General features: G+C 37.7%; 1 protein-coding gene across 1 annotated transcript in view; it reads left to right on the forward strand.

Annotated features, from left to right (window-relative positions):
• LOC111160068 (low affinity sodium-glucose cotransporter-like) overlaps nt 1-17,649 on the forward strand; it is a 64,716-nt gene extending 47,067 nt beyond the window's left edge. The window contains 7 exon segments of the mRNA XM_022522878.1: nt 1,871-1,978; nt 5,084-5,234; nt 8,395-8,498; nt 8,501-8,562; nt 9,313-9,528; nt 13,123-13,225; nt 17,435-17,649. Of these exon segments, the coding sequence (XP_022378586.1) occupies nt 1,871-1,978; nt 5,084-5,234; nt 8,395-8,498; nt 8,501-8,562; nt 9,313-9,528; nt 13,123-13,225; nt 17,435-17,649 (959 nt within the window).
• Nucleotides 17,650-24,002: the final 6,353 nt, after the last annotated feature.

Below are 24,002 nucleotides of genomic sequence, written 5' to 3' on the forward strand. Positions count from 1 at the left end.
GACCATATCTTCTTTATCCATTCATCTATTGAAGGGCATCTAGGCTTTTTTCACAGTTTGGTGATTGTGGCCATTACTGCTATGAACATTGGGGTACAGATGACCCTTCTTTTCAATACATCTGTATCTTTGGGGTAAATACCCAGAAGTGCATATCTTTGCAAATGACAGTACAGACAAAAGGTTGATATCCAGGATCTATAAAGAACTCCTCAAACTCAACACACACAAAATAGACAATCATATAAAAAAATGGGCAGAAGATATGAACAGACACTTCTCCAATGAAGACATACAAATGGCTATCAGACACATGAAAAAATGTTCATCATCACTAGCCATCAGGGAGATTCAAATTAAAACCACATTGAGATACCACCTTAAACCAGTTAGAATGGCCAAAATTAGCAAGACAGGAAACAACATGTGTTGGAGGGGATGTGGAGAAAGGGGAACCCTCTTACACTGTTGATGGGAATGCAAGTTGGTGAAGCCACTTTGGAGAACAGTGTGGAGATTCCTCAAGAAATTAAAAATAGAGCTTCCCTAAGACCCTGCAATTGCACTACTGGGTATTTACCCCAAAGATACAGATGTAGTGAAAAGAAGGGCCATCTGTACCCCAATGTTCATAGCCGCAATGGCCACAGTCGCCAAACCGTGGAAAGAACCAAGATGCCCTTCCACGGACGAATGGATAAGGAAGATGTGGTCCATATACACTATGGAGTATTATGCCTCCATCAGAAAGGATGAATACCCAACTTTTGTATCAACATGGACGGGCCTGGAAGAGATTATGCTGAGTGAAATAAGTCAAACAGAGAGAGTCAGTTATCATATGGTTTCACGTATTTGTGGAGCATAACAAATAGCATGGAGGACAAGGGGAGATGGAGAGGAGAAGGGAGTTGGGGGAAATTGGAAGGGGAGGTGAACCATGAGAGACTATGGACTCTGAAAAACAATCTGAGGGGTTTGAAGGAGCGGGGGGGTGGGAGGTTGGGGGAACCAGGTGGTGGGTATTAGAGAGGGCACGTATTGCATGGAGCACTGGGTGTGGTGCAAAAACAAGGAATACTGTTATGCTGGGGGAAAAAAAAAAAAAACAAACTACCCAGAAGTGCAATTGCAGTGTCATAGGATAACTCTATTTTTAATTTCTTCTTTTCCCTATTAAAATTACATTTTATTTATTTTATTTTTTAAATTTTTTCCAGTGTTCCAAGATTCATTGTTTATGCACCACACCCAGTGCTCCATGCAATACATTCCCTCCTTTATCCTCCACCAGGCTCACCCAATCCCTCCAACCTCCTCCCCTCCAAACCCTCAGTTTATTTCTCAGAGATTTTTTTAAGGTCATTTTTTTGCTATCTGTTGTCATAATATTGTTTAAGCAACAACAACAACAAAAAAATTGCCAAGGTGTTGTAAAACTGCCACAGTGAAGGGACACCTCATCCCACATGAGCAATCATCCCTGAGAAAAATCACAAGTGACACCTCTTCTTAGATGCGGGTGGAAAGCACTGGGCTAAATGACTGGACATGGAACTAACTTCCTGAGTATTGTTTGGCTGTTGTGGTTATTTTATCTCTGGAGTTCTGTGCCTCTGGGAGGATTTATGCTTTTGCAACTTCTCTGGAGGATGGAATCAGTTCCTCCTCTGTTTGCTCTCATGTTCTAGCTGGGCCACAACCCAAAGAGGAAACCTGCTCCTTAGGTCAGTGCAAAGGGAGCTAAATGTTCCCTGCAAATGTCTTTCCTCTCACCCATAATGTACAACTTGTTTCTATGTTCAATGGTTGTAGATCTTACCTGTTTGGGCCACACTCACTGAACATACTTATCTGAATTCCTCCTCAGAGAAAGTGGCCTGTGTTGTGCCTTCTGAATGTGTGAAACACTGTGGCGTTGAAGTTGGCTGCAGTAACTATGCCTACCCAATGATGGTGCTGGAACTGATGCCTGATGGTAAGAAAATGTCCATGCCCAAATGAATGGAGAAAATGTAATGATAGTTAGATAAATGATAGAGATAGATAGATAGATGATAGATAGATAGATGATAGATAGATAGATAGATAGATGATAGATAGATAATAGACAATAGATGACAGATAGATGATGATGATAGATGATAGATGATAGATGATAGAATGATTTCATTAATTTGTGGAACATAAGGAATGGCATGGAAGATAATAGGAGAAGGAAGGGAAAAATGAAGGGGGGAGGAATCTGAAGGGGAGATGAGCCATGAAAGACTATGGACTCCAGGAAACAAACTAATGGTTTTAGAGGGGAGGGGAGTTGAGGGATGGGTTAGCCCAGTGACAGGTATTAAGAAGGGCCCATGTTGTGTGGAGCACTGGGTATTGATGAAGTTCTAGAACCTAGGTGAGGTCCAGAGTCGATGACCAAGAGAGAATTCTTGAGACATCTTTGGTGCAAAATGGTGATTTATTAAAGCATGGGGACAGGACCCGTGGACAGAAAGAGCTGCTGCCCCGGGTTGTGAGAGATGGCAGGTTATGTACCTTGTGGTTGGGGGAAGGTGAGGGGAAGGGAGGTTTCAACAGAGCTTTCATATGCTAAAAAGGGCCTACAAGGTGCTGGGATACTTGATCAGTGTTGTCTTTTGGCCAGCCATTAACATCAAGATAGTTGGGAGATTCCTGGTGGGATGTCACAATCCTGCTATCAAGTGTCTTTGTCAGTGAGATTTAGGTTCAGAAGAGATTTAACTATATTTACATTTCCTTCTACCTAAGCCTCCTTCAGTTTTGTTTATGGAGAGGAGGGTGACATTAGGGCTTGAGGAACTGAGTTATTTGCCTCTGGAAATTGTGCTATTGATAAGGTAACTTCTTTGTTTGTAGATCTCTAGGACATTTGTAAACCAAGGGAGACTCCTGTCTTGTAGGATTGTGATCTCTGCAAGTTAACTATTTGTTTCTTGTTTATGGCAGTCAGGGGTGCCTGAGGAATGTCACATATATTACTGAGGGGAGGGGAGTTGTGGAGAGGGGGTGCAAGGTGACAGCTTTTGCTTTGTCCTCAGCCAGCCTCCTGCTCCCTCATCAGATATTATACAAAAACAATGAATCATGGAATGTTACATTAAAAAATAATGATGTACTGTATGGTTACTAACAGAATTTTTAAAAAGATAAATGATAGATTAGATAGATAGATAGATGATAGATAGAAGTGTAGAAATGAAAATGAAAACCTGCCGTTTGCAACAGCATAGATGGACCTAGAGGATATTATGCTAAGTGAGATAAGCCAGTTACAGAAAGACAAATACCACATAATGTCACTTATATGTGGAATCTAAAGAAGTGGAACTCATGCAATAGAGTAGAATGGTGGTTGCTGGGGCTAGAGGGTGGGGGAAATGGGAAGATGTTGGTCAAAAGATACAAACTTTCAGTTATAAGATGAATAAATTCTGGAGAACCAGTGGACAGCAGGGAAATTATAGTTAACAAAAATGTATGCTTAAAATTTGCTAAGAGAATAGATCTCAAGTATTCTCACCACAAAACAAGAAAACCATAACTATGTGAGAGGATGGATATGTTAATTAGCTTGATTGTGGTAATCATATCACAGTGTACAGTGTACATAAACATCGCATTGTACACCTTAACTATATGCAATTTTTACTTGTCAATCATCCCGCAATAAAGCTGGGAAAAAAAAAGAAAAATGTTAATGCTGGGACTGCCACACAGACCTGGTCTATAGATGGGCCATGAGGAAAGATTATGGTATAATGCTCAATAATTCTAACTTCCATTAATTCAATTGTCTTCATCAGACATTTCTTGAGCACTTTACATAGGTTATCAGCCCTGTGCTGACCCTGGGGAATACAGAGATGAATCAGATATAATTCCTATTAGAAGAATTTTACTCCTTTGGATTTAAGATGTCTTCCAAGGCAATCAAGAGAATTTAAGTGATGGATTTGTCAATAAAAGTGTTGCAACTAAAGCCTTCTCATCTTTGATGCCTGGGTGGAATAGTCGGTTAAGTGTCTGTCTTTGGCTCAGGTCATGTTCCTGAAGTCCAAGGATCAGCAGGGAGTCTGCACTGTCTCTCACTCACTCTCTCTCACTCTCTTTTTCAAATAAATAAATAAAATCTTTTTTAAAAGGAGTTGCATAGACATAAACTTATAAATTCAGAAAACTAGAAGTTAACTATTTATCCTGCTTTCTTTAGACCAATTATACCCAAATAATAGACCCCAACCTATGCAATTTACCACTATTTATTTAGTGCCTACTATGTGCCAGATAGTGCCCTGATGGTTAGAAAATATCAGTGAAATAGGCACAAAATCCCATATTTGGAACTTGCATTGTAGTTTCATGAGATAGAAAATAAATTACACATGTGAAAAGGAAGTAAATTACTAGGATACTAAAAGGTGATCTGGGTTGGTCAGAAGCAAAGCAGAATATGGAGCTCAGCAACAACCAGGTGCTCTTGTACCTTAGGTCCATCAAAAGTCAGCTAACACTTCTGTGATCTTTCTCCTTCCTGACACACATAAGCATTGTCAGGAGGAAGGGAGCACCACCCACAAACGACATCACCCATCCACCTCATGCCAACTTGGTCCTAAGAGTTTTAGGGGCATTACTAATAAACAGAAAGAATTGGAGGAGAAGTGACCATAATATCTCAAAATTACTTGCTTTTCCCACCAAAAACTTCAACAGAACTACCTACTATTGTATTCCCTCTCCAGTTCCCTAAGTTTTCAGGAAACCAAGAGGTTCTCGCCCAAAGAAAGATGGCCCAACACTGTTTCCTCTCTCCAAAATTTAAGTTCCAGCAAATTATCTCTAAATTTATATTTATAACTAAAATTATATACTGGATTATTCTAAAATCACCAGGAAATATGCAGGAAATGCCACATGATGATATATGTTGACAGGAGCATCAGTTAGTAAATGTTCCAGATGACACTTTTCAACAACTCTCTGGTTTGGCAAGATCCTCATAAATCATGGAGTCTCATTTCTAGCTAATGTTTGCACTCTCATCTGGCCCTAGGACTGCGAGGTCTGATGATGTCAGTCATGTTGTCCTCTCTCATGAGCTCCCTGACCTCCATCTTCCACAGTGCCAGCACCCTCTTTACCATGGACCTCTACACCAAGATTAGGAAACAGGCATCAGAGAAGGAGCTTCTTATAGCAGGACGGTGAGAGCATCCTGATTTTTGTCTAAAATTTCTCTGTAAAAGTGCAGAAATAAGAGTGAGCCTTCTCATCTTTGGTTTCAGTGAAATAAATCATAGAATTCTAGAATGGGGAAGGAACATTAAGAGGACATTTAACCCAACTTTATCTCTTTCCAGATACAAAACTTGGGACCATACTTTTAAATGAAATAGTTGCTTTTTCAGACTTTCAAATGCCTCTCTGATTGTCTCTTATTTCTTCCTCTCATCACACTCTCTTCCACTTACATCTTCATGAAACTCTAGTGTTTTTCGTGGGGTATAAATTTCCCACCTACTCTCATAGGCTAATACATTGTCTCTAGAAGTTTCTGTGTACATCTCATGAAGCAGTCCAAATTAAGTCATCCACACACTGCTACAGGGTGGTTTATCAACTGCATTCATTAAGAAATGGGTTGTTATAGGGTAGCTTTATTTTTAATTCTTTCCTTTTTTTTTTAAATTCCTTTTCAGTGTTCCAGAATTCATTGTTTATGCACCACACCCAGGGCTCCATACAATACGTGCCCTCCACAATACCCACCACTAGGCTCACCCAACCTCCCACCCCCTTTTAAGGAATCTACACACTATTTTCCAAAATAGTGTGTCTAGTGGTGTCTAGACAACTTGTCTGCACCAAGTGGTGGTGTCTGCACCAACTTGTATTCCCACCGACAGTGTAAGAATGTTCCCCTTTCTCCACATCCTCTCCAACACTTGTTGTTTCCTGTTTTGTTAAATTTTTGCCACCCAAAGATACAGATGTACTGAAAAGAAGGGCCATATGTATCTCAATTTCATAGCAGCAATGGCCATGATTACTAAAATGTGGAAAGAGCCAAGCTGCCCTTCAACAGACAAATAGATAAAGAAATATGGTCCATATATACAATGGAACATTATGCAGCCATCAGAAAGGATGAATACCCACCTTTTGAATCAACATGGACAGGACTGGAGGAGATTATGCTGAGTGAAATAAGTCAAGCAGAGAAAGTCAATTATCATATGGTTTCACTTACTTGTGGAGCATAAGGAATAACATGGAGGATATTAGGAGGAGGAAAGGAAAATTGAATTAGGGGAAATTGGAGAGGGTGATGAAGCATGAGAGACTGTGAACTCTGAGAAACAAACTGAGGGTTTTGGGGTGGGGGGTGAGCCTGGTGGTGGGTATTAAGGAGGGCATGTATTTCATGGAGCACTGGGTGTGGTGCATAAACAATCTTGGAACACTGAAAAAAATTAAGATGTCAAAAAATAAAGAAATGGGGCATCAAGAGAAACTGACTACATATATAAAAGATAGTAGTTTACTGAAGACAGTAAAAATTGCTTAGTAAATTAAGCACTTCCAGGGAAAATTCCAAGGACTCACTTGGTCCAGATTTTGACTCTGGAAAAATGCTATAGAAGAACAGTAAGGGATCTATGTTTTTTGGTAGAGAAAGCATTAAGACCTGAATTCAGTAAGCCCAAGAAGCAGAAGTCCACTAATAGGCATATGATCTTGGGTATGAATGCTTTTTAAGTTTCAATAATAAATTAATGAATTTTTTCTCTCTCTCTCTTATTAAATGCCTCCTAGGTCCCAGAATACAAATATGAAAAAGGACATACATGTGAAAAATAATTTCCTGCTTTGTAGAATTTATGCCTTTGTTGGGAAGATAGATAATTAATAAACATTCTATGTCTAATGACAGAGAGTGCTAGGGAAAAAATTAAAGCAGGATTAACCACTCAAGATAGCTGTTCAGGGTGTCTTCTTTGAGGAGGTGGCATTTGAGGGAAGCCCTGAGGGAAGTGTGGGAGTAAACCCAGTGGCTTTGTGGGAATGGAATAGTAAGTGCTGAATTCTTACTACAGTCATGTGTGCAGTGTATTTAAGGACAGCAGAGGTGAGGTTGGCACATGATGAGCAAGTGGAAGCATGATAAGAACCAAGGTCTAAAAGGTAACTAGAGGTGAAATTATGTAGGACCATATAAGCTATAACAAGACTTTGGACTTTATTCCACATATGATGGAAAACAACTGAAGATAAGAGAGAAAGGTAGGTACATTATTTGCTTCCCAATGATGATAACAAGGAGAACAAGGGTAGTGGGCATTATTTGTTCATTAAACTTTATTATCTAGGAATCATGCTCAGACTTTCCATGGTTTATCACATTTAATTACTGCAAGGTTGCAGAAGTTTGGCAAAGCTTCAGTGAGACACTTGTGCCTCAGTCTCTTGCTCAAATGCTTGTCCCTCATGTCTCCCCAACAGCTCTGTTTCAGGTGAGCACAGAGAAGTAACAAAAGTCCAATAAATTGTTCATTTATTTATACAATAAGCACAGAATATTGTGGAGTTTAACCTTAGTCATTCTCCCTGTACCCCAGGAACCTCTAAGCAGTTTTTAGCAATATTTTAACCAATTCTTTCTACCTGCCAAGGTACTCAAGTAGTAAAACACACAAATTAACATTTCTGGCCAATTCACTCAGCATTTTGGAATAAAGGATATTTTAATTAACCTGGGAAGCCTGACTTAGTTTTCCTCAAGCTAGGAAAAAAGATTAAAATGGGAATCACTTTCTTTATCATACAAATAATTACTTACTCATAGAAATAGTGTGATTTTTTTTCTAATATATTACATAAATTGCGTTAGAGAATTATTAACAAGTTGGTGACATTTGAACTATTATGAATGGATGTTTAACCTTATAGTTGAAGCTGCTGTTACTAATTATAGACAAGCAATTTTTTTATTGGCATTTTGCTAACCAATGGTCATTAAACATGGCATGGCTTCATGTGAGGTCAAGGAGTTTGATTTTTTTAAGATTTTTATTTATTTGACAGAGAGAGACACAGTGAGAGAGGGAACACAAGCAGGGAGAGTAGGAAAGGAAAAAGCAGCCTCCCACTGAGCAGGGAGCCCGATGTGGGGCTCAATCCCAGAACCCTGGGATCATGACCTGAGTAGATACGTAATGACTGAGCCACCCAGATGCCCCTGGGAGTTTGATTTTATTTGGAAAATCAGTGAATGACCACGAGAATGAATTCAAGAACAAAAGCACAATAGAAGTACCCATAATACTTTTGTTTAATATTTAAATCATTTTGTTTTCTCGCCAGGCTATTTATCATTCTATTAATTGTCATCAGCATTTTGTGGGTCCCATTAGTGCAGGTATCTCAAAATGGACAACTGTTCCATTATATAGAAGCAATTTCTAGCTACTCGGGCCTCCTGTTGCAGCTGTCTTCCTGCTTGCCATCTTCTGTAAAAGAGTTAATGAACAAGTAAGTAAAAATCAGAAAACTTCTTTCAAACTAGAGTGAGAAAATTATTTCTTTCACTGGTAGAAAAATGCATTCTTTCCACCCTGTTTATACAACTCAAAGCCCATCTCAATTATAATCGTAGTCAGTTATAATTCCTCATTCTTACTGAAGTGTGTAAATATATAGGGCACACTTATAGTACAGTCTTTACATTTCTCACAAAATATTATATATACAGGACATGACGAAGAGGAACACAAGTTTTGAAGTAAGACTGACAGGATCCAATCTTGGCTCTACCATTTTATATCATTGTGATCTTAAGCAAACCATTTGTTTCTGGGTAGAACAAAGATAATCATAGTGCTTAACTGATAGAATTGTTCTGAGGATTAAAAGAGATTTTTTTAATGTGAAGTGCTCCAGTTCCATCCATGTTGATGCAAATGTTGGGTATTCATCCTTTCTAATGGCTGAGTAATATTCCCCTGTAGATATGGACCATATCCTCTTTATCCATTTGTCTGTTGAAGGTCATCTCAGCTCTTTTCAGTTTGGCTCTTGTAGACCTTGTTGCTATTAACATTGAGGTGCATGTAGCCATTCTTTTTGCTACATCTGTATCTTTGGGGTAAATGCCCAGTAGTGCAATTGCTGGATCATTATTGATTCTTAGTGGAGAAAGCAGGTAGGATGATAAATATGATCTATTCAAATGAGCTTCTCATCTTTTCTAAATATTCTGATTTTATTCTTATTTTCTTGCAGGGGGCCTTCTGGGGTCTAGTCACTGGACTTGTGATTGGTCTCATTCACATGATTGCAGAATTTGTCTATGGAACAAGTAGTTGCTTGGCTACCAGTGACTGTCCCAAAGTCATCTGTGAAGTGCACTATCTGTACTTTGCCATCATTCTCTTTTTTGTTTCTGTGCTGGTCATCCTGGGAATTTCCCTGCTAACAAAACCCATTCCTGATGTACATGTGAGTAATGAGTAGTAGATACATGCTCATTTTAAAATAAGAGTTCTTTGCCTTCCAGGGGATTGGGAAATGGGCTTCAACCTCAAAAAAACTTCACAATGCATTTGGGAGGTAAATCTTCATCTTTGTTTTAGGATACCAAGAAGAGAGTAATTAGTGTTGCCTAAGAGTTTGGAAAAGTCTTCAAAGCAGAGCTCTCATCTGAGCTGGTACTATTTAGTGGCAAGTAGAATTTCATATGCAACACAAACACTGACACAGATTTTTTATTTAAAAAAAGCAGGTACCAGTTGTCAGGAAAAAGAAAAATAGAACAATGAGATGCCTTTCAAATTAGCATAAATGTTTAATATTAATATGTCAAGTTTTGGTATGGATGTTGGGAAATGTCCACTCTCCAAAATTGTTGGTGAATGTATGAATTTTATAATTTGTAGGAAGGTAATTGGGAAGTATTTATCAAATAAAATTCTCATACCCTGTGAGCCAACAACCACATTTCTAGGAGCTTATTGTGTATAAATACTTGCACAAGCAGGGAAAATATATGTATAATGACTTTCTCTACCAAAGGCTTTTGGTAGAAAAAAGATGAAGACAACTCGAATTTCTCTCACTAGTGGAATGGATACACAATAGAACACTGAATATTATGCAGCTGTTCAAGAACTTGAGAAGCTCTATTATTTGCTTTTTTAAATGCCCACGATATGGTTAAGGGGGAAAAACACTTGCAGAAATATATACTATTATATAATACCACTTTTTGAAAACAAAATACACATACATACGTTTGTCTAAGCATAGACAAAATACCTTAAAACATATACACCAGAAATTCTCAGTAAAAGGTATCTCTGGGGAAGGCACTATAGAAGACCAGCAAATATTAGTCTTTTTTTTTTTTTTTTTTTTTTGGAGAAATGTCTGTTCATGTCTTCTGCCCATTTTTTGACATGATTATCTGTTTTGCATACAAATGGCTAACAAACACATGAAAAACTGTTCATCATCACTAGCCATCAGGGAGATTCAAATCAAAACCACATTGAGATACCACCTGACACCAATTAGAATGGCCAAAATTAACAAGACAGGAAACAACAAGTGTTGGAGAGGATGTGGAGAAAGGGGAACCCTCTTACACTGTTGGTGGGAATGCAAGTTGGTGCAGCCACTTTGGAAAAGTGTGGAGATTCCTTTTTTTTTTTTTTAAGATTTTGTTTATTTATTTATCAGATAGAGATCACAAGTAGGCAGAGAGGCAGGCAGAGAGAGAGCGGTAAGCAGGCTCCCTGCTGAGCAGAGAGCCTGATGTGGGGCTCGATCCCAGGACCCTGAGATCATGACCTGAGCCAAAAGCAGAGGTTTAACCCCTGAGCCACCCAGCCACCTCCTGAAAAGAAATTTAAAAGAATAAATAAAAATTTTTAAAAAGGTAAAAAAAAATTAAAAATACTCATTTTAAAAGATATATTGCTTATATACTAATATTTTTTAATTTATTACATTTATTTTGCATTAATCAATCTTTGAAGCAATATTTATTTGCGTATTTCCTTGGAAAGTAGTAAATATTATTTGTGGAAGGGAAACCTGAAGTACAGAATGGCTCAAACTACTTTACCAAAGACATGTCACCAGAAGTCATAACTAAATATTTATGTTGAATATTGGGAATTGAGTGAAAAAGACACTAAAAAACATGCTAGCTTTTTTTTTAAGATTTTATTTATTTATTTCACAGAGAGAGATCACAAGTAGGCAGAGAGGCAGGCAGAGAGAGAGAGGAAGGGAAGCAGGCTCCCTGCTGAGCAGAGAGCCCGATGCAGGGCTCGATCCCAGGTCCCTGAGACCATGACCTGAGCCGAAGGCAGAGGCTTAACCCACTGAGCCACCCAGGCGCCCCAAAAACATGCTAGTTTTTAAAAATATATAAACATTAAGCTCTTTTATGGCAATAAAAATAACTACAATTTATTATAATTTTTAGAAAATATGTGTCTGAAGGTCCAATGAGACCCTTTATCTAATTTGTATTTCAGTTTCATAAATACACTGTCTGGTTTGAATTTTCAAAATCACTGATAAAAATCAATAGTCATTTCAGAGGAAGTCATGAGGAGTGTTGTAGACCTAACCTAACAGAGAGAGAAATCTCAGAATGATAATTTTTTTTTACCTTGGGAAGACTACAAATTACCTTGTCCAAGTTAAAAATCCAATAAAAGAGTTTCAATAAAGAAAGTAGATACTGTTTAAGAAGTGTTAGGATTAAAAAAAATCTTATGAAGCTATATTTAGGAATCTTAGTGGTAAGGTGCATGTGTCTGCTATGCCAACAACAAACAAAAAAGCCAATTACAAATTCTGGTAAATCTGTACAAGAAAGTCATGAGCTAAATATGAAGCCAATTAAAATGAAGCATGACTTAGAACATATGAGAGGTTATAATTTTGAAACCCATTTGATATTTGGAACCATTTCCTTGGAATGACTTAGAGCTGATTTTATTCATTGTGTCCAAGCACATGTCTTGAATCTATGGCACTGAAAAAGTTATATAATAATATAAATAGCTCTTTATTTTCAAATTCTAATCAACATATAAAGCATGGAAGTATTAATCACATTTGCAGAAAATAATTAAAATTCTATTAAGCTTATAACAGCTTTAAAATAATGACACAGTTGACAAAAGTTTGGAGGTTGGCTGGGAAATGGATGTGTAAGAGCATAAATTGTTATCAGAACTTAATAGCAGTACATGGATACTACCTAAACATGATAAATCTAAAAATGAAGCTTAAGAAGATATTTTAGGGACACCTGAGTGGCTCAATCAGTTAAGCATCTGACTTCAGCTCAGGTCATGATCTCAAAGTCCTGGAATTGAACACCAAGTCTGCTCTGTGCTGGCCAGGGAGTCTGCTTCTCTCTCTGTCCTTATCCCTGCCCATGCTCGCTCTCTCTCCTCAGATAAATAAATAAAATCTTTCTTTAAAAGAAGAAGATATTTTACAAGTTACAAGAGTAACCACTAGACAAACTGAAAGTAATAATGATGCAGCTAATAACAGCTGAATGAGGGACTCCTGGGTGGCTCAGCTGGTTAAGCGGCTGCCTTTGGCTCAGGTCATGATCCCAGGATTCTGGGATCGAGTCCCGTATCAGGCTCCTTGCTCGGCAGGGACCCTGCTTCTCTCGCTGCCTCTGCCTGCCTCTTTGCCTGCTTGTGTGTACTCACTCTCTCTCTCTGGCAAATAAATAAACTCTTTAAAAAAAAAAAATAACAGCTGAATGATAAGGACAATGAGTGATAAACCTTTGACTTTTATAAAATTATAAATCCAGAAGTAAGAGTTTTAAGCATATTACTTAAAAGTGTTTAAGAACTACTGGAAGAGTTAAAAACAAATAATTTTAAATGGTTAGTGTGTTTTTGTGAATTAGTATGGTAGAAGACCTTTTTTTGTTACATACACTGTTAAGTGCCATTTGATTTTTTTGCACTACACAATAAACAAATGTACCATCATATTACTGTAAAGATTTTCCCATCACTAATGTGCTTGTCTTTGGTCTCTGTGCAGCTGTATCGCCTGTGCTGGGCTCTTCAGAACAGTACAGAGGAACGAATTGATTTAGATCCAAAAGAAATAAGACATGAAGAAGCTGATGGTGATGTTGATGAATGTAATACCTGGTTTACATTTGGTTTTCATGTGGAAACTCTATGTACCTGAATTACTTATGTTTGCTTTATTTTTTAATGCCAGTAAATTCAGTTTCTGAAAAAGCTATTCAGTTATGGCAAACTGAAACTTTAAAATCTTACCGCTCCAAAATAAAACAAGACAAGACAACTCTTTACAAATAAAATATCCCCATTCACCTACCTATCTATCAGTCTGTCTGTCAATTCATCCATCATCCATCCATGGATCTGTGTTCCAGCTCTGAGGTGAAAATCAATTCCAGTCTCTCCTGTTCCTTGTCACGTATTAAGTGTTCAACTAATCAAACTTGATTGATCATGATTAGGTGTACCTAGCATCTAGTCCCAACTTTTTCTCCAAAATTGTTTCTCACTATTCTCTTCAATATACCCTGCTCCGGCCAAGCAGATTTCTTCACTTTTCCCCCACATATACCAAGCTCTTTAGAATATTTTTACCTCTCCTATCTAAGAGAAAAAAGTTATCCTTTGAAACTAGGTTCTAATCTCATTTCCTTCAACAAAGATCCCCGTGGATCTTTGTTTACCTGGTTTGTTTTTTTTTTTTGAAAGTCTGCTTTGGTTTTTTATGTTGATTGTATGGTTAGAATGACAACCATTGTATTAATTTGGTCCTGGAAGTGAGCTTTTGTTGTAAAGTGAATTTGTTTCTTTTTATTATTATTGTTATGTTCAATTAGCTTGAGATATGTTCTAGAAAATCCTGTTTTGTTTCAGTAAGAAACAAATCAGAGTGGAAGATATACCTGGTATTTTTAAAACCATTGACAAAGTTTAGCACTTCAGGAAATGTTGTCTTGAACTATACGTAATTGTTTCATTTGGTTTGGCTTAGATTCCTCAAATCTAGGGGAGGATAAATGTCTTCTACTCCTTTTAGATTTTTATATCAGTGTTCCTGAGTAAGACTGTCTTATATAGTTTTCCTTTTTTATACTTTGTCTTATTTTGGTATTAAAATCATAGTGTTCTATAGAATGAATTAGAAATATTTCAATAAGATTGAAATGATTTCTGCATTGAAATTTTGGTATTTTGCTAATTATACCATTAGGCATTAGGCCTAGTGAATGTGTGCATGTCTGTGTGTGTGTGTGTGTGTGTGTGTGTGTGTGTGTGTGAGAGAAAAAGAGACGCTATAGAGGTATTTAGAGGTTTCATTTCTTGGTTAATCAGTTTGGGAAAATTATATTTTCTAGGATTGTGTCCATTTAGTACACATTTTAAATATATTAACATAAAGCTATTCATACTATTCATTGGCTTTTCCATCTCTACTACCTCTGTAGCTATGCCTTCCTTTTGACTCTTAATATAATTTTTTGTGATTTCTCTTTTTTCTTGATAAATCTTACTAAAGAATTGTCTATTTTACTTTTCTTTTACTTTTTTTATTATATTATGTTAGTCACCATGTATACACCATACATCATTACATTTCTTTAAAAAAATTGTTTATTTAAGAGAGAGTGTGTGAGCAGGGGGAGGGGCAAAGGAAGAAGGAGACAAGCAGACTCCCGGCTGAGCAGGGAGACCTATGTAGCGCTTGATCTCATGACCCTGAGATCATGACCTGAGCCACAATCAAGAGTTGGACTCTTAACTGACTGAGCCACTCAGTTCCCCCTATTTTACTTTTCTTAAAGAACTAATTTTGGGTTTTGTTATTATTCTCTATTGTTATCCTTCTTTTCTATTTTATTACCTTCTTTTCTCTTTTGCATACCCTTCCATTTACATTATTTGGGTTTGTTCTGTTGTTATTTTTTCTAATTTATTTTTTAAGATTGTATTTATTTATTTGAGAGAGAGAAAAAGAGCATCTGAGAGAGAGAGCACGAGTGGGGAATGGGGCAGAGGGAGAAGGAGAAGCAGATTTCCTGCTGAGAGAGCCTGATGCTGATGCAGGGCTTGATCCAAAGACCCTGAGATTATGACCTAAATGGAAGGTAGATACTTAACCAACTGAGTACCCAGGTGTCCCTATTTTTTCTAATTTAAATTTAATAATTCTTCATTAATTTTCAGGCTCCCTTCTTTTATAATGTAAGTAAGTAAAGCTAGGCATTTTCCTCAAAGTAATGCTTTGCTACATTTCACAGCTTTTAATTTGTAGAATTTTCTTTACCATTTGTTTACAAGAATAGTCTTACCTTCATTATGGTTTTTCAAAGACATTTGAATTTAGAATTATGTTCTAAATTTTCTAATGCAGGAACAAATAACCTTGTACTTAGAGCTTTTTGTATTTTTACCAGTTTACCTTTAGGATAGATTCTAAGAAGTTGAAGTTTTGGGTCAAAGGGTTAATAACTAAGCAATTTTGCTGTACACTGCCAAATTCCCATCCATGAGAGTTGAGTCATGGTTTCCTAGCACCAATGTGTGGGAGTACCTGCTTCCACACAAACTAATAAGTATATTGTGAAATTTTTAAATTTTTGTCACTGACAGATGAGTAGTGGTATCTCAGTATCATTTTATTTCAAAGTTCTATTTTTTTGTTGTTTCACGTTTTTATTTAAATCCTAGTTAGTCAGGGTGGCTGGGTGGTACAGTCAGTTAATTGTTCAACTCTTGATTTTGACTCAGGTCATGATCTCAGTGTTATGAGATTGAGCCCGGTGTGGAGCTCTGTGCTCAGTGCATCATCTGCTTAAAATTCTCTCTCTCTCCCTCTGCCCTTCCCACTTGTGCTTTCTCTCTTTTTAAAATAATTAAATAAAATCTTTTTAAAAAATTAATAAATTCTAGGGCACTTGGGTGGCTCAGTCAGTAAAGCATCTGCCTCCGGCTTAGGTGATGATCTCAGGGTCCTAGGGTCGAGCCCCACATCAGGCTCTTTGCTCAATGGGAAATCTGCTTCTCCCCCTCCCTCTGCCTGCTGCTCTTCCTGCTTGTGTTCTCTCTCTCTGTCAAATGCATAAATAATATCTTTAATAATAAATAAATTTATTATATAAATTATTAATAAATAATAATTGTTTATTTAAGAGAGAGTGTGATTTATTTATTATTTTTTATTTATTTGTTTAAGAGAGAGTGTGTTTATTTAAGACAGAGTGTGTTTATTATATAAATTAAAAATAAATTTATTAGTTTAAAAATTAATAAATTCTAGTTAGTCAATGTATAGTGTAATACTGGTTTCTGGTATAGAATTTAGTGACTCATCACTTACATATAACACTCAGTGCTCAACATAACAAGTGCCCTCCTTAATACTCATCACCCATTCAGGCCATCCCCCACCCACCACCCCTCCAACAACCTTCCGTTTGTTCTCTATGATTGAGCCTCTTATAGTTTGCTTCCTTCTCTTTTTTTTCCTTTCCCCCATGTTCATCTGTCTTGTTTCTTAAATTCCACATCTGAGTGAAATCATGTCATATTTCTATTTCTCTGACTGACTTATTTCACTTAGCATAATACACTGTAGCTCCATCCAAGTCATTGCAAATGGCAAGATTTCATTCTTTTTGATGGTTGAGTAATATTGCATTTTATATATATCTCTATAGATAGATAAATGATAGATAGGTAGATAGATAGATATAGTCACATATATATCCTTTCAAATTTCTCTTTTTTGGGACGCCTGGGTGGCTCAGTTGGTTAAGCAGCTGCCTTCGGCTTAGGTCATGATCCCAGCGTCCTGGGATCGAGTCCCACATCGGGCTCATTGCTCGTCAGGGAGCCTGCTTCTCCCTCTGCCTCTGCCTGCCATTCTGTCTGCCTGTGCTCGCTCTCTCTCCCTCTCTCTCTCTGACAAATAAATAAATAAAATCTTTAAAAAAAAAAATTTCTCTTTTTTGAGTGAATTTAATAACTGTTTATCTATGTATGCATATGTGTCTACATGGAGTTAATGGAAGTATTATTTATTTTTAAAGTCCATTGTATATTAAGAATATTAAACCCTTCATGGTATAAGACGCAAATATTTTTCTCCAGTTTGTTACTTGTTTTTACTTTATTGAACTTTATGCAATGCAAAAGTTTTCTCTTTTTATATAATCAAAGTTATCTATGTTTTTCTCAAAGATTCTTCTAACACTTAAAAGTGGCTGTAATCATTCATTACAGTCATCTGTACTACATTTACAGAGGTTTTATTTCCCATGTTCTGTGATCATTTGTCTGTCCTTTTTGTTTGTTTGTTTCAGATAATCCTGAGGAACCCCGTGGATGCCTCAGGAAAGCTTTTGACTTATTCTGTGGTTTGCAGAAGACAGGCCACAAACTGAGCAAAGAGGAGGAAGAAGCCCAGAAAAAGAAGCTGAGAGACACAGCTGAGAAGCCTTTATGGAGAACTATAGTGAATGTCAATGCCATTCTCCTCCTGGCAGTGGCTGTCTTTGTCCATGGCTATTTTGCCTGAAGTCTATCTGAGCCACTAAATATTTATTAAGCAAAGGATAATTTTATTGATTTTTTTTCACTTTTTGAGTTTGCTGTGTTTTAAAAGGGAGGTAATTTCAAAAGGGAGAAAGAAATTGGTAATTTTATCATATGAGATGACTACAGACCTGATTTTTAGCTTTTGTTATTTCTTTGTGTCAATAAAGAAACAGTCAATTTAGAAAGCCAGGGAGCTGACTCTATATGTGTGTGTAAACTAGGAGGATTTAGTCTAAAAAAATTTTTTATAGTTCACCTAGTAGATTGCGCTACCTTATTCTTGCTTTCTGTTTCCAGAGTTTATCACTTAGAAGGAATGCCTCTTCCAATTCTGCCTCATGTAGTGACCTCCTCATCTGTAAAACAGTGACCTCCCAACATCACTTTACTGACCTCAAGGAAAATAGAAATATTTCTTAATGGTTGAGGGGAGGTGAGCCACAAATATCTGTTGTAGATATTTTTGTGAATTTCCTAGAAATCATTATCTTATGTCTTAAATAATATTTTAAATATTTTTTGAATATTTTTGTGAATTTACTGGAAACTATCAACATTTTTGTGAATTTACAATTATTATTAGCTTATGTCTTAAAGCCATCTTCCAAAATTATTAGCTTATGTCTTAAAGCCATCTTCCAATACATGTAAGCATATTAAGCCATTGATTTGATAAACTACTTTATAAAATTAATTCACATATCATAAAATGCATACATTTAAAAGTTTACAATTCAGTGGGACTCCAGGGTGCCTCAGTTGGTCAAGCGTTTGACTCTTGGTTTCAGCTCAGGTCATGCTCTCAGGGTTGTGGGGTCCAGCTCCAACCTTAGCATAGAGTCTGCTTCTCTCCTTTCCACCCTCCCTCTCCCTCTGCCCCTCCCCAACTTGCATGCTCTCTCTCTCTGTCTCTAAAATAAGTAAATAAGGTGAACCTGAATGGCTTAGTTGGTTACGGGTTGGACTCTTTGTTTCAGCTCAGACCATGATCTCAGGGTCATGAGACCAAATTCCACACTGGGCTTTGAGCTCTGCTCAGAGTCTGCTGAGAGTCTCTGGCTCTCCCTCTCTCTCTGTCCCTTCCCCCACTCTCTCACTATCTCTCAAATAAATAAATAATTTTTCCTTTTGCTTCAATTTATTTTTTATTTAATTTCTTTTCAGTGTAACAGATTTCATTGTTTAGGCACCACACCCAGTGCTCCATGCAATACATGCCCTCCATAATAACCACAAACAGGCTCGCCCAACCTCCCACCCCCCGCACCTTCAAAACCCTCAGATTGTTTTTCAGAGTCCATAGTCCTTCATGGTTCATCTCCTCCTCCAATTTCCCTCAACTCCCTTCTCCTCTCCATCTCCCCATGTCCTCCGTGTTATTTCTTATGCTCCACAAATAAGTGAAACCATATGATAATTGACTCTCTCTGCTTGACTTATTTCACTCAGCATAATCTCTTCCAGTCCCATCCATGTTGCTACAAAAGTTGGGTATTCATCCTTTCTGATGGAGGCATAATACTCCATAGCACATATGGACCACATCTTCCTTATCCATTCGTCCGTGGAAGGGCATCTTGGTTCTTTCCACGGTTTGGCGACCGTGGCCATTGCTGCTATGAACATTGGGGTACAGATGGCCCTTCTTTTCACTACATCTGTATCTTTGGGGTAAATACCCAGTAGTGCAATCGCAGGGTCATAGGGAAGCTCTATTTTTACTTTCTTGAGGAATCTCCACAGTGTTCTCCAAAGTGGCTGCATCAACTGGCATTCCCACCAACAATGTAAGAGGGTTCCCCTTTCTCTGCATCCTCTCCAGCACACGTTGTTTCCTGTCTTGCTAATTTTAGCCATTCTAACTGGTGTCAGGTGGTATCTCAATGTGGTTTTGATTTGAATCTCCCTGATGGCTAGCGATGATGAACATTTTTCATGTGTCTGATAGTCATTTGTATGTCTTCAGTGGAGAAGTGTCTGTTCATGTCTTCTGCCCATTTTTTGACATGATTATCTGTTTTGTGTGTGTTGAGTTTGAGAAGTTCTTTATAGATCCTGGATATCAACCTTTTGTCTGTACTGTCATTTGCAAATATCTTCTCCCATTCCGTGGGTTGCCTCTTTGTTTTGTTGACTGTTTCCTTTGCTGTGCAGAAGCTTTTGATCTTGATGAAGTCCCAAAAGTTCATTTTTTCTTTTGGTTCCTTTGCCTTTGGAGACATATCTTGAAAGAAGGTGCTGAGGCTGATATTGAAGAGGTTACTGCCTAAGTTCTCCTCTATGAATCTGATGGATTCCTGTCCCATATTGAGGTCTTTTATCCATTTCAAGTTTATCTTTGTGTATGGTGTAAGAGAATGGTCGAGGTTCATTCTTCTACATATAGCTGTCCAATTTTCCCAGCACATTTATTGAAGAGACTGTCTTCTTTCCACTGTGTATTTTTTTCTGCTTTGTCGAAGATTATTTGACCATAGAGTTGAGGGTCCATATCTGGGCTCTCTACTTTGTTCCACTGGTCTATGTGTCTGTTTTTATGCCAGTACCACGCTGTCTTGGTGATCACAGCTTTGTAATAAAGCTTGAAGTCAGGTAACGCGATGCCACCAGTTTTGTTTTTTCTTTTTCAACAATTCCTTAGCAATTCGGGGTCTCTTCTGATTCCATACAAATTTTAGGATTATTTGCTCCAGCTCTTTGAAAAATACCGGTGGAATTTTGATCGGAATGGCATTAAAAGTATAGATTGCTCTAGTTGGTATAGACATTTTAACAATGTTTATTCTTCCAATGCATGAGCATGGAATGGTCTTCCATCTTTTTGTGTCTTCTTCGATTTCTTTCATGAGTGTTCTGTAGTTCCTCGAGTACAGATCCTTTAAGTCTTTGGTTAGATTTATTCCCAGGTATCTTATGATTCTTGGTGCTATAGTAAATGGAATCAATTCTCTAATTTCCCTTTCTGTGTTTTCATTGTTAGTGTATAAGAAAGCAACTGATTTCTGTACAATGACTTTGTATCCTGCCACATTACTGAATCGTTGTATGAGTACTACTCGTTTGGGGGTGGTCTTTGGGGTTTTCCATATAATGTATCATGTCATCTGGGAAGAGAGAGAGTTTGACTTCTTCATTCCCAATTTGGATACCTTGTATTTCTCTTTGTTGTCTGACTGCTGTTGCTAGGACTTCTAATACTATGTTGAACAAGAGTGGTGAGAGTGGGCATCCTTGTCGTGTTCCTGATCTCAAAGGGAAGGCTGTGAGCTTATTCCCATTGAGGATGATATTTGCTGTGGGTTTTTCATAGACAGATTTTGTGAAGTTCAGGAATGTTCGCTCTATCCCTATACTTTGAAGGGTTTTAATCAGGAACAGATGTTGGATTTTGTCAAATGCTTTTTCTGCATCAATTGAGAGGACCATGTGGTTCTTCTCTCTTCTCTTATTGATTTGTTCTATCACATTGATTGATTTGCCAATGTTGAACCATCCTTGCAACCCAGGGATGAATCCCACCTGGTCATGATGGATAATCATTTTAATGTGCTGTTGGATCCTATTTGCTAGGATCTTGTTGAGAATCTTAGCATCCATAAGATTCTCATTTTTGGTGGGGTCTTTGCCTGGTTTGGGGATCAGGGTAAAGCAGGCTTCATAAAAAGAGTCTGGAAGTTCTCCTTCTGCTTCAATTTTTGAAACAGCTTCAAGAGAGTAGGTGTTATTTCTTCTTCAAAAGTTTGGTAGAATTCCCCAGGGAATCCATCAGGTCCTGGGCTCTTGTTTTTTGGGAGGTTTTTGATCACTGCTTCAATCTCGTTACTAGATATTGGTCTATTCAGGTTGTCAGTTTCTTCCTGGTTCAATTTTGGAAGTTTATCGTTTTCCAGGAATGCATCCATTTCATCTAGGTTGCTTAACCTATTGACATATAACTGTTGGTATTAACTTCTGATGATTGTTTCTATTTCTTTGGTGTTAGTTATGATCTCTCCCTTTTCATTCATAATTTTATTAATTTGGGACTTCTCTCTTTTCTTTTGGATTACTTTGGCCAATGGTTTACTGATCTTATTGATTCTTTCAAAAAACCAGCTTCTAGTTTCATTGATGTATTCTACCGTATCTCTAGTTTCTATCTCACTGATCTCTGCTCTAATCTTGATTATTTCCCTTCTTGTGTGTGGAGTTGGCTTAATTTGTTGTTCATTCTCCAGTTCTTTAAGGTGTAGAGACAGCTGGTTTATTCTGGATTTTTCAATTTTTTTAAGGGTGGTTTGGATGGCTATGTATTTCTCCCTTAGGACTGCCTTTGCTGTTTCCCATAGGTTTGGGACCAAAGTGTCTTCATTCTCATTGGTTTCCATGAATTGTTTCAGTTCTTCTTTGATCTCCTGGTTGATCCAAGCATTCTTAATCAAGGTGGTCTTTAGCTTCCAGGTGTTTGAGTTTCTTCCAAACTTTTCCTTGTGATTGAGCTCCAGTTTCAAAGCATTGTGATCTGAGAATAAGCAGGGAATAATCTCAATCTTTTGGTATCGGTTGAGCCCTGATTTGTGACCTAGTATGTGGTCTGTTCTGGAGAAGGTTACATGTGCACTCGAGAAGAATGAGTATTCTGTTCTTTTAGGGTGGAACATTTTGTATATATCTATGAGGTCCATTTGCTCCAATGTGTCATTCAATGCTCTTATTTCTTTATTGATTTTCTGCTTGGATGATCTATTACTGAGAGTGGCATGTTAAGATCTCCTAATATTAATGTATTCATATCAATATGATTCTTTATCTTGATTAACAGTTGTCTTATGTAATTGGCTGTTCCCATATTGGGGGCATAATATTTATAATTGTTAGATCTTCAGGGCACCTGGGTGGCTCAGTGGGTTAAAGCCTCTGCCTTCAGCCCAGGTCATGATCCGAGGGTTCTGGGATCCAGCCCCACATCGGGCTCTCTGCTCAGCAGGGAGCCTGCTTCCCTTCCTCTCTCTCTGCCTGCCTCTTTGCCTACTTGTGATCTCTGTCGTCAAATAAATAAATAAAATCTTAAAAAAAAATTGTTAGATCTTCTTGGTGGATAGTCCCTTTAAGAATTATGTAGTGTCCTTCTGTATCTCTGACTAGAGTCTTTAGTTTAAAATCTAATTGATCTGATATGAGAATCACTACCCAAGCCTTCTTTTGAGGTCCATTGGCATGAAAGATGCTTCTCCATCCCTTCACTTTCAGTCTGGATGTATCCTTAGGTTTCAAATGGGTCTCTTGTAGACAACATAGGGATGGGTCCTGTCGTTTTATCCAATCTGCAACCCTGTATCTTGTTATGTGCACCTTTAGGCCATTCACATTGAGAGTGATTATTGAGAGACACGTTTTTATTGACATCGTGTTGCCTGTGAAGTCTTTGTTTCTATAGATTGTCTCCATAGATTTCTGTTCAATGATATTCTTGGGATTTTACCTCTTTTATAGCACCCCCCCTTAATATTTCCTGCAGTGTTGGCTTGGTTGTCGCATACTCTTTTAAACCTTGCCAATCTTGGAAGCTCTTTATCTCTCCATTCATTTTGAATGTCAGTCTTGCTGGATAAAGTATTCTTGGCTTCATGTTCTTCTCATTTAGTGCCCAGAACATCTTTCCAGCCCTTTCTGGCTTGCCAGGTTTCTGTGGACAGGTCTGACGTTAATCTGATGGGCTTTCCTCTGTACGTAAAGGATTTCTTTGTCCTAGCTGCTTTCAACTCCTGTCTACAATTATGATTCATCATTCCCACTATCAGGTGTCCTGAGGTCTTTCTAGATTCTATGATCTTGGGGGGAGACATTTCTGCCTCTAGTACATGAACGCCAGTTCCATTCGTGAGATTGGGAAAATTTTCATGGAGAATTTGTTCAACTATATCTTCTAGTCTTCTTTCTTTCTCCTCCCCCTCAGGCATTCCAATAATTCTGATGGTGAAACGTTTCATGGTGTCATTTATTTCCCTAATTTTGTTTTCATGGCTTCTAAGCTGTTTGTTCCAGGCTTCCTCCTGATCCTTTTTCTCTATCTATTTGTCCTCCAGATCACTAATTCTAACTTCTGCCTCAGTTACCCTAGCTTTTAGGGAATTTAGAATATATTGGAACTCATTGAGAACATTGTGAACATCATCCCTGGTGGCTTTCACTTCTGCCTTAATCAATTCCATTTTGTCATCCATGGCTTTCTCCAACCTAGCTATTGCCTGGATAATTGTTAGCCTGAATTCCCTTTCCAATGTCTATGTCCATACTCATAAGCTCTGATGCAGAAGGCCCAGCCTCTGAATTTTTCTTCTGTTCGGCATTCCT

This window comes from Enhydra lutris, unplaced genomic scaffold (genome assembly GCF_002288905.1).
Source record: "Enhydra lutris kenyoni isolate GAN:26980312 unplaced genomic scaffold, ASM228890v2 scaffoldscaffold73, whole genome shotgun sequence".
Lineage (NCBI taxonomy): Eukaryota > Metazoa > Chordata > Mammalia > Carnivora > Mustelidae > Enhydra > Enhydra lutris.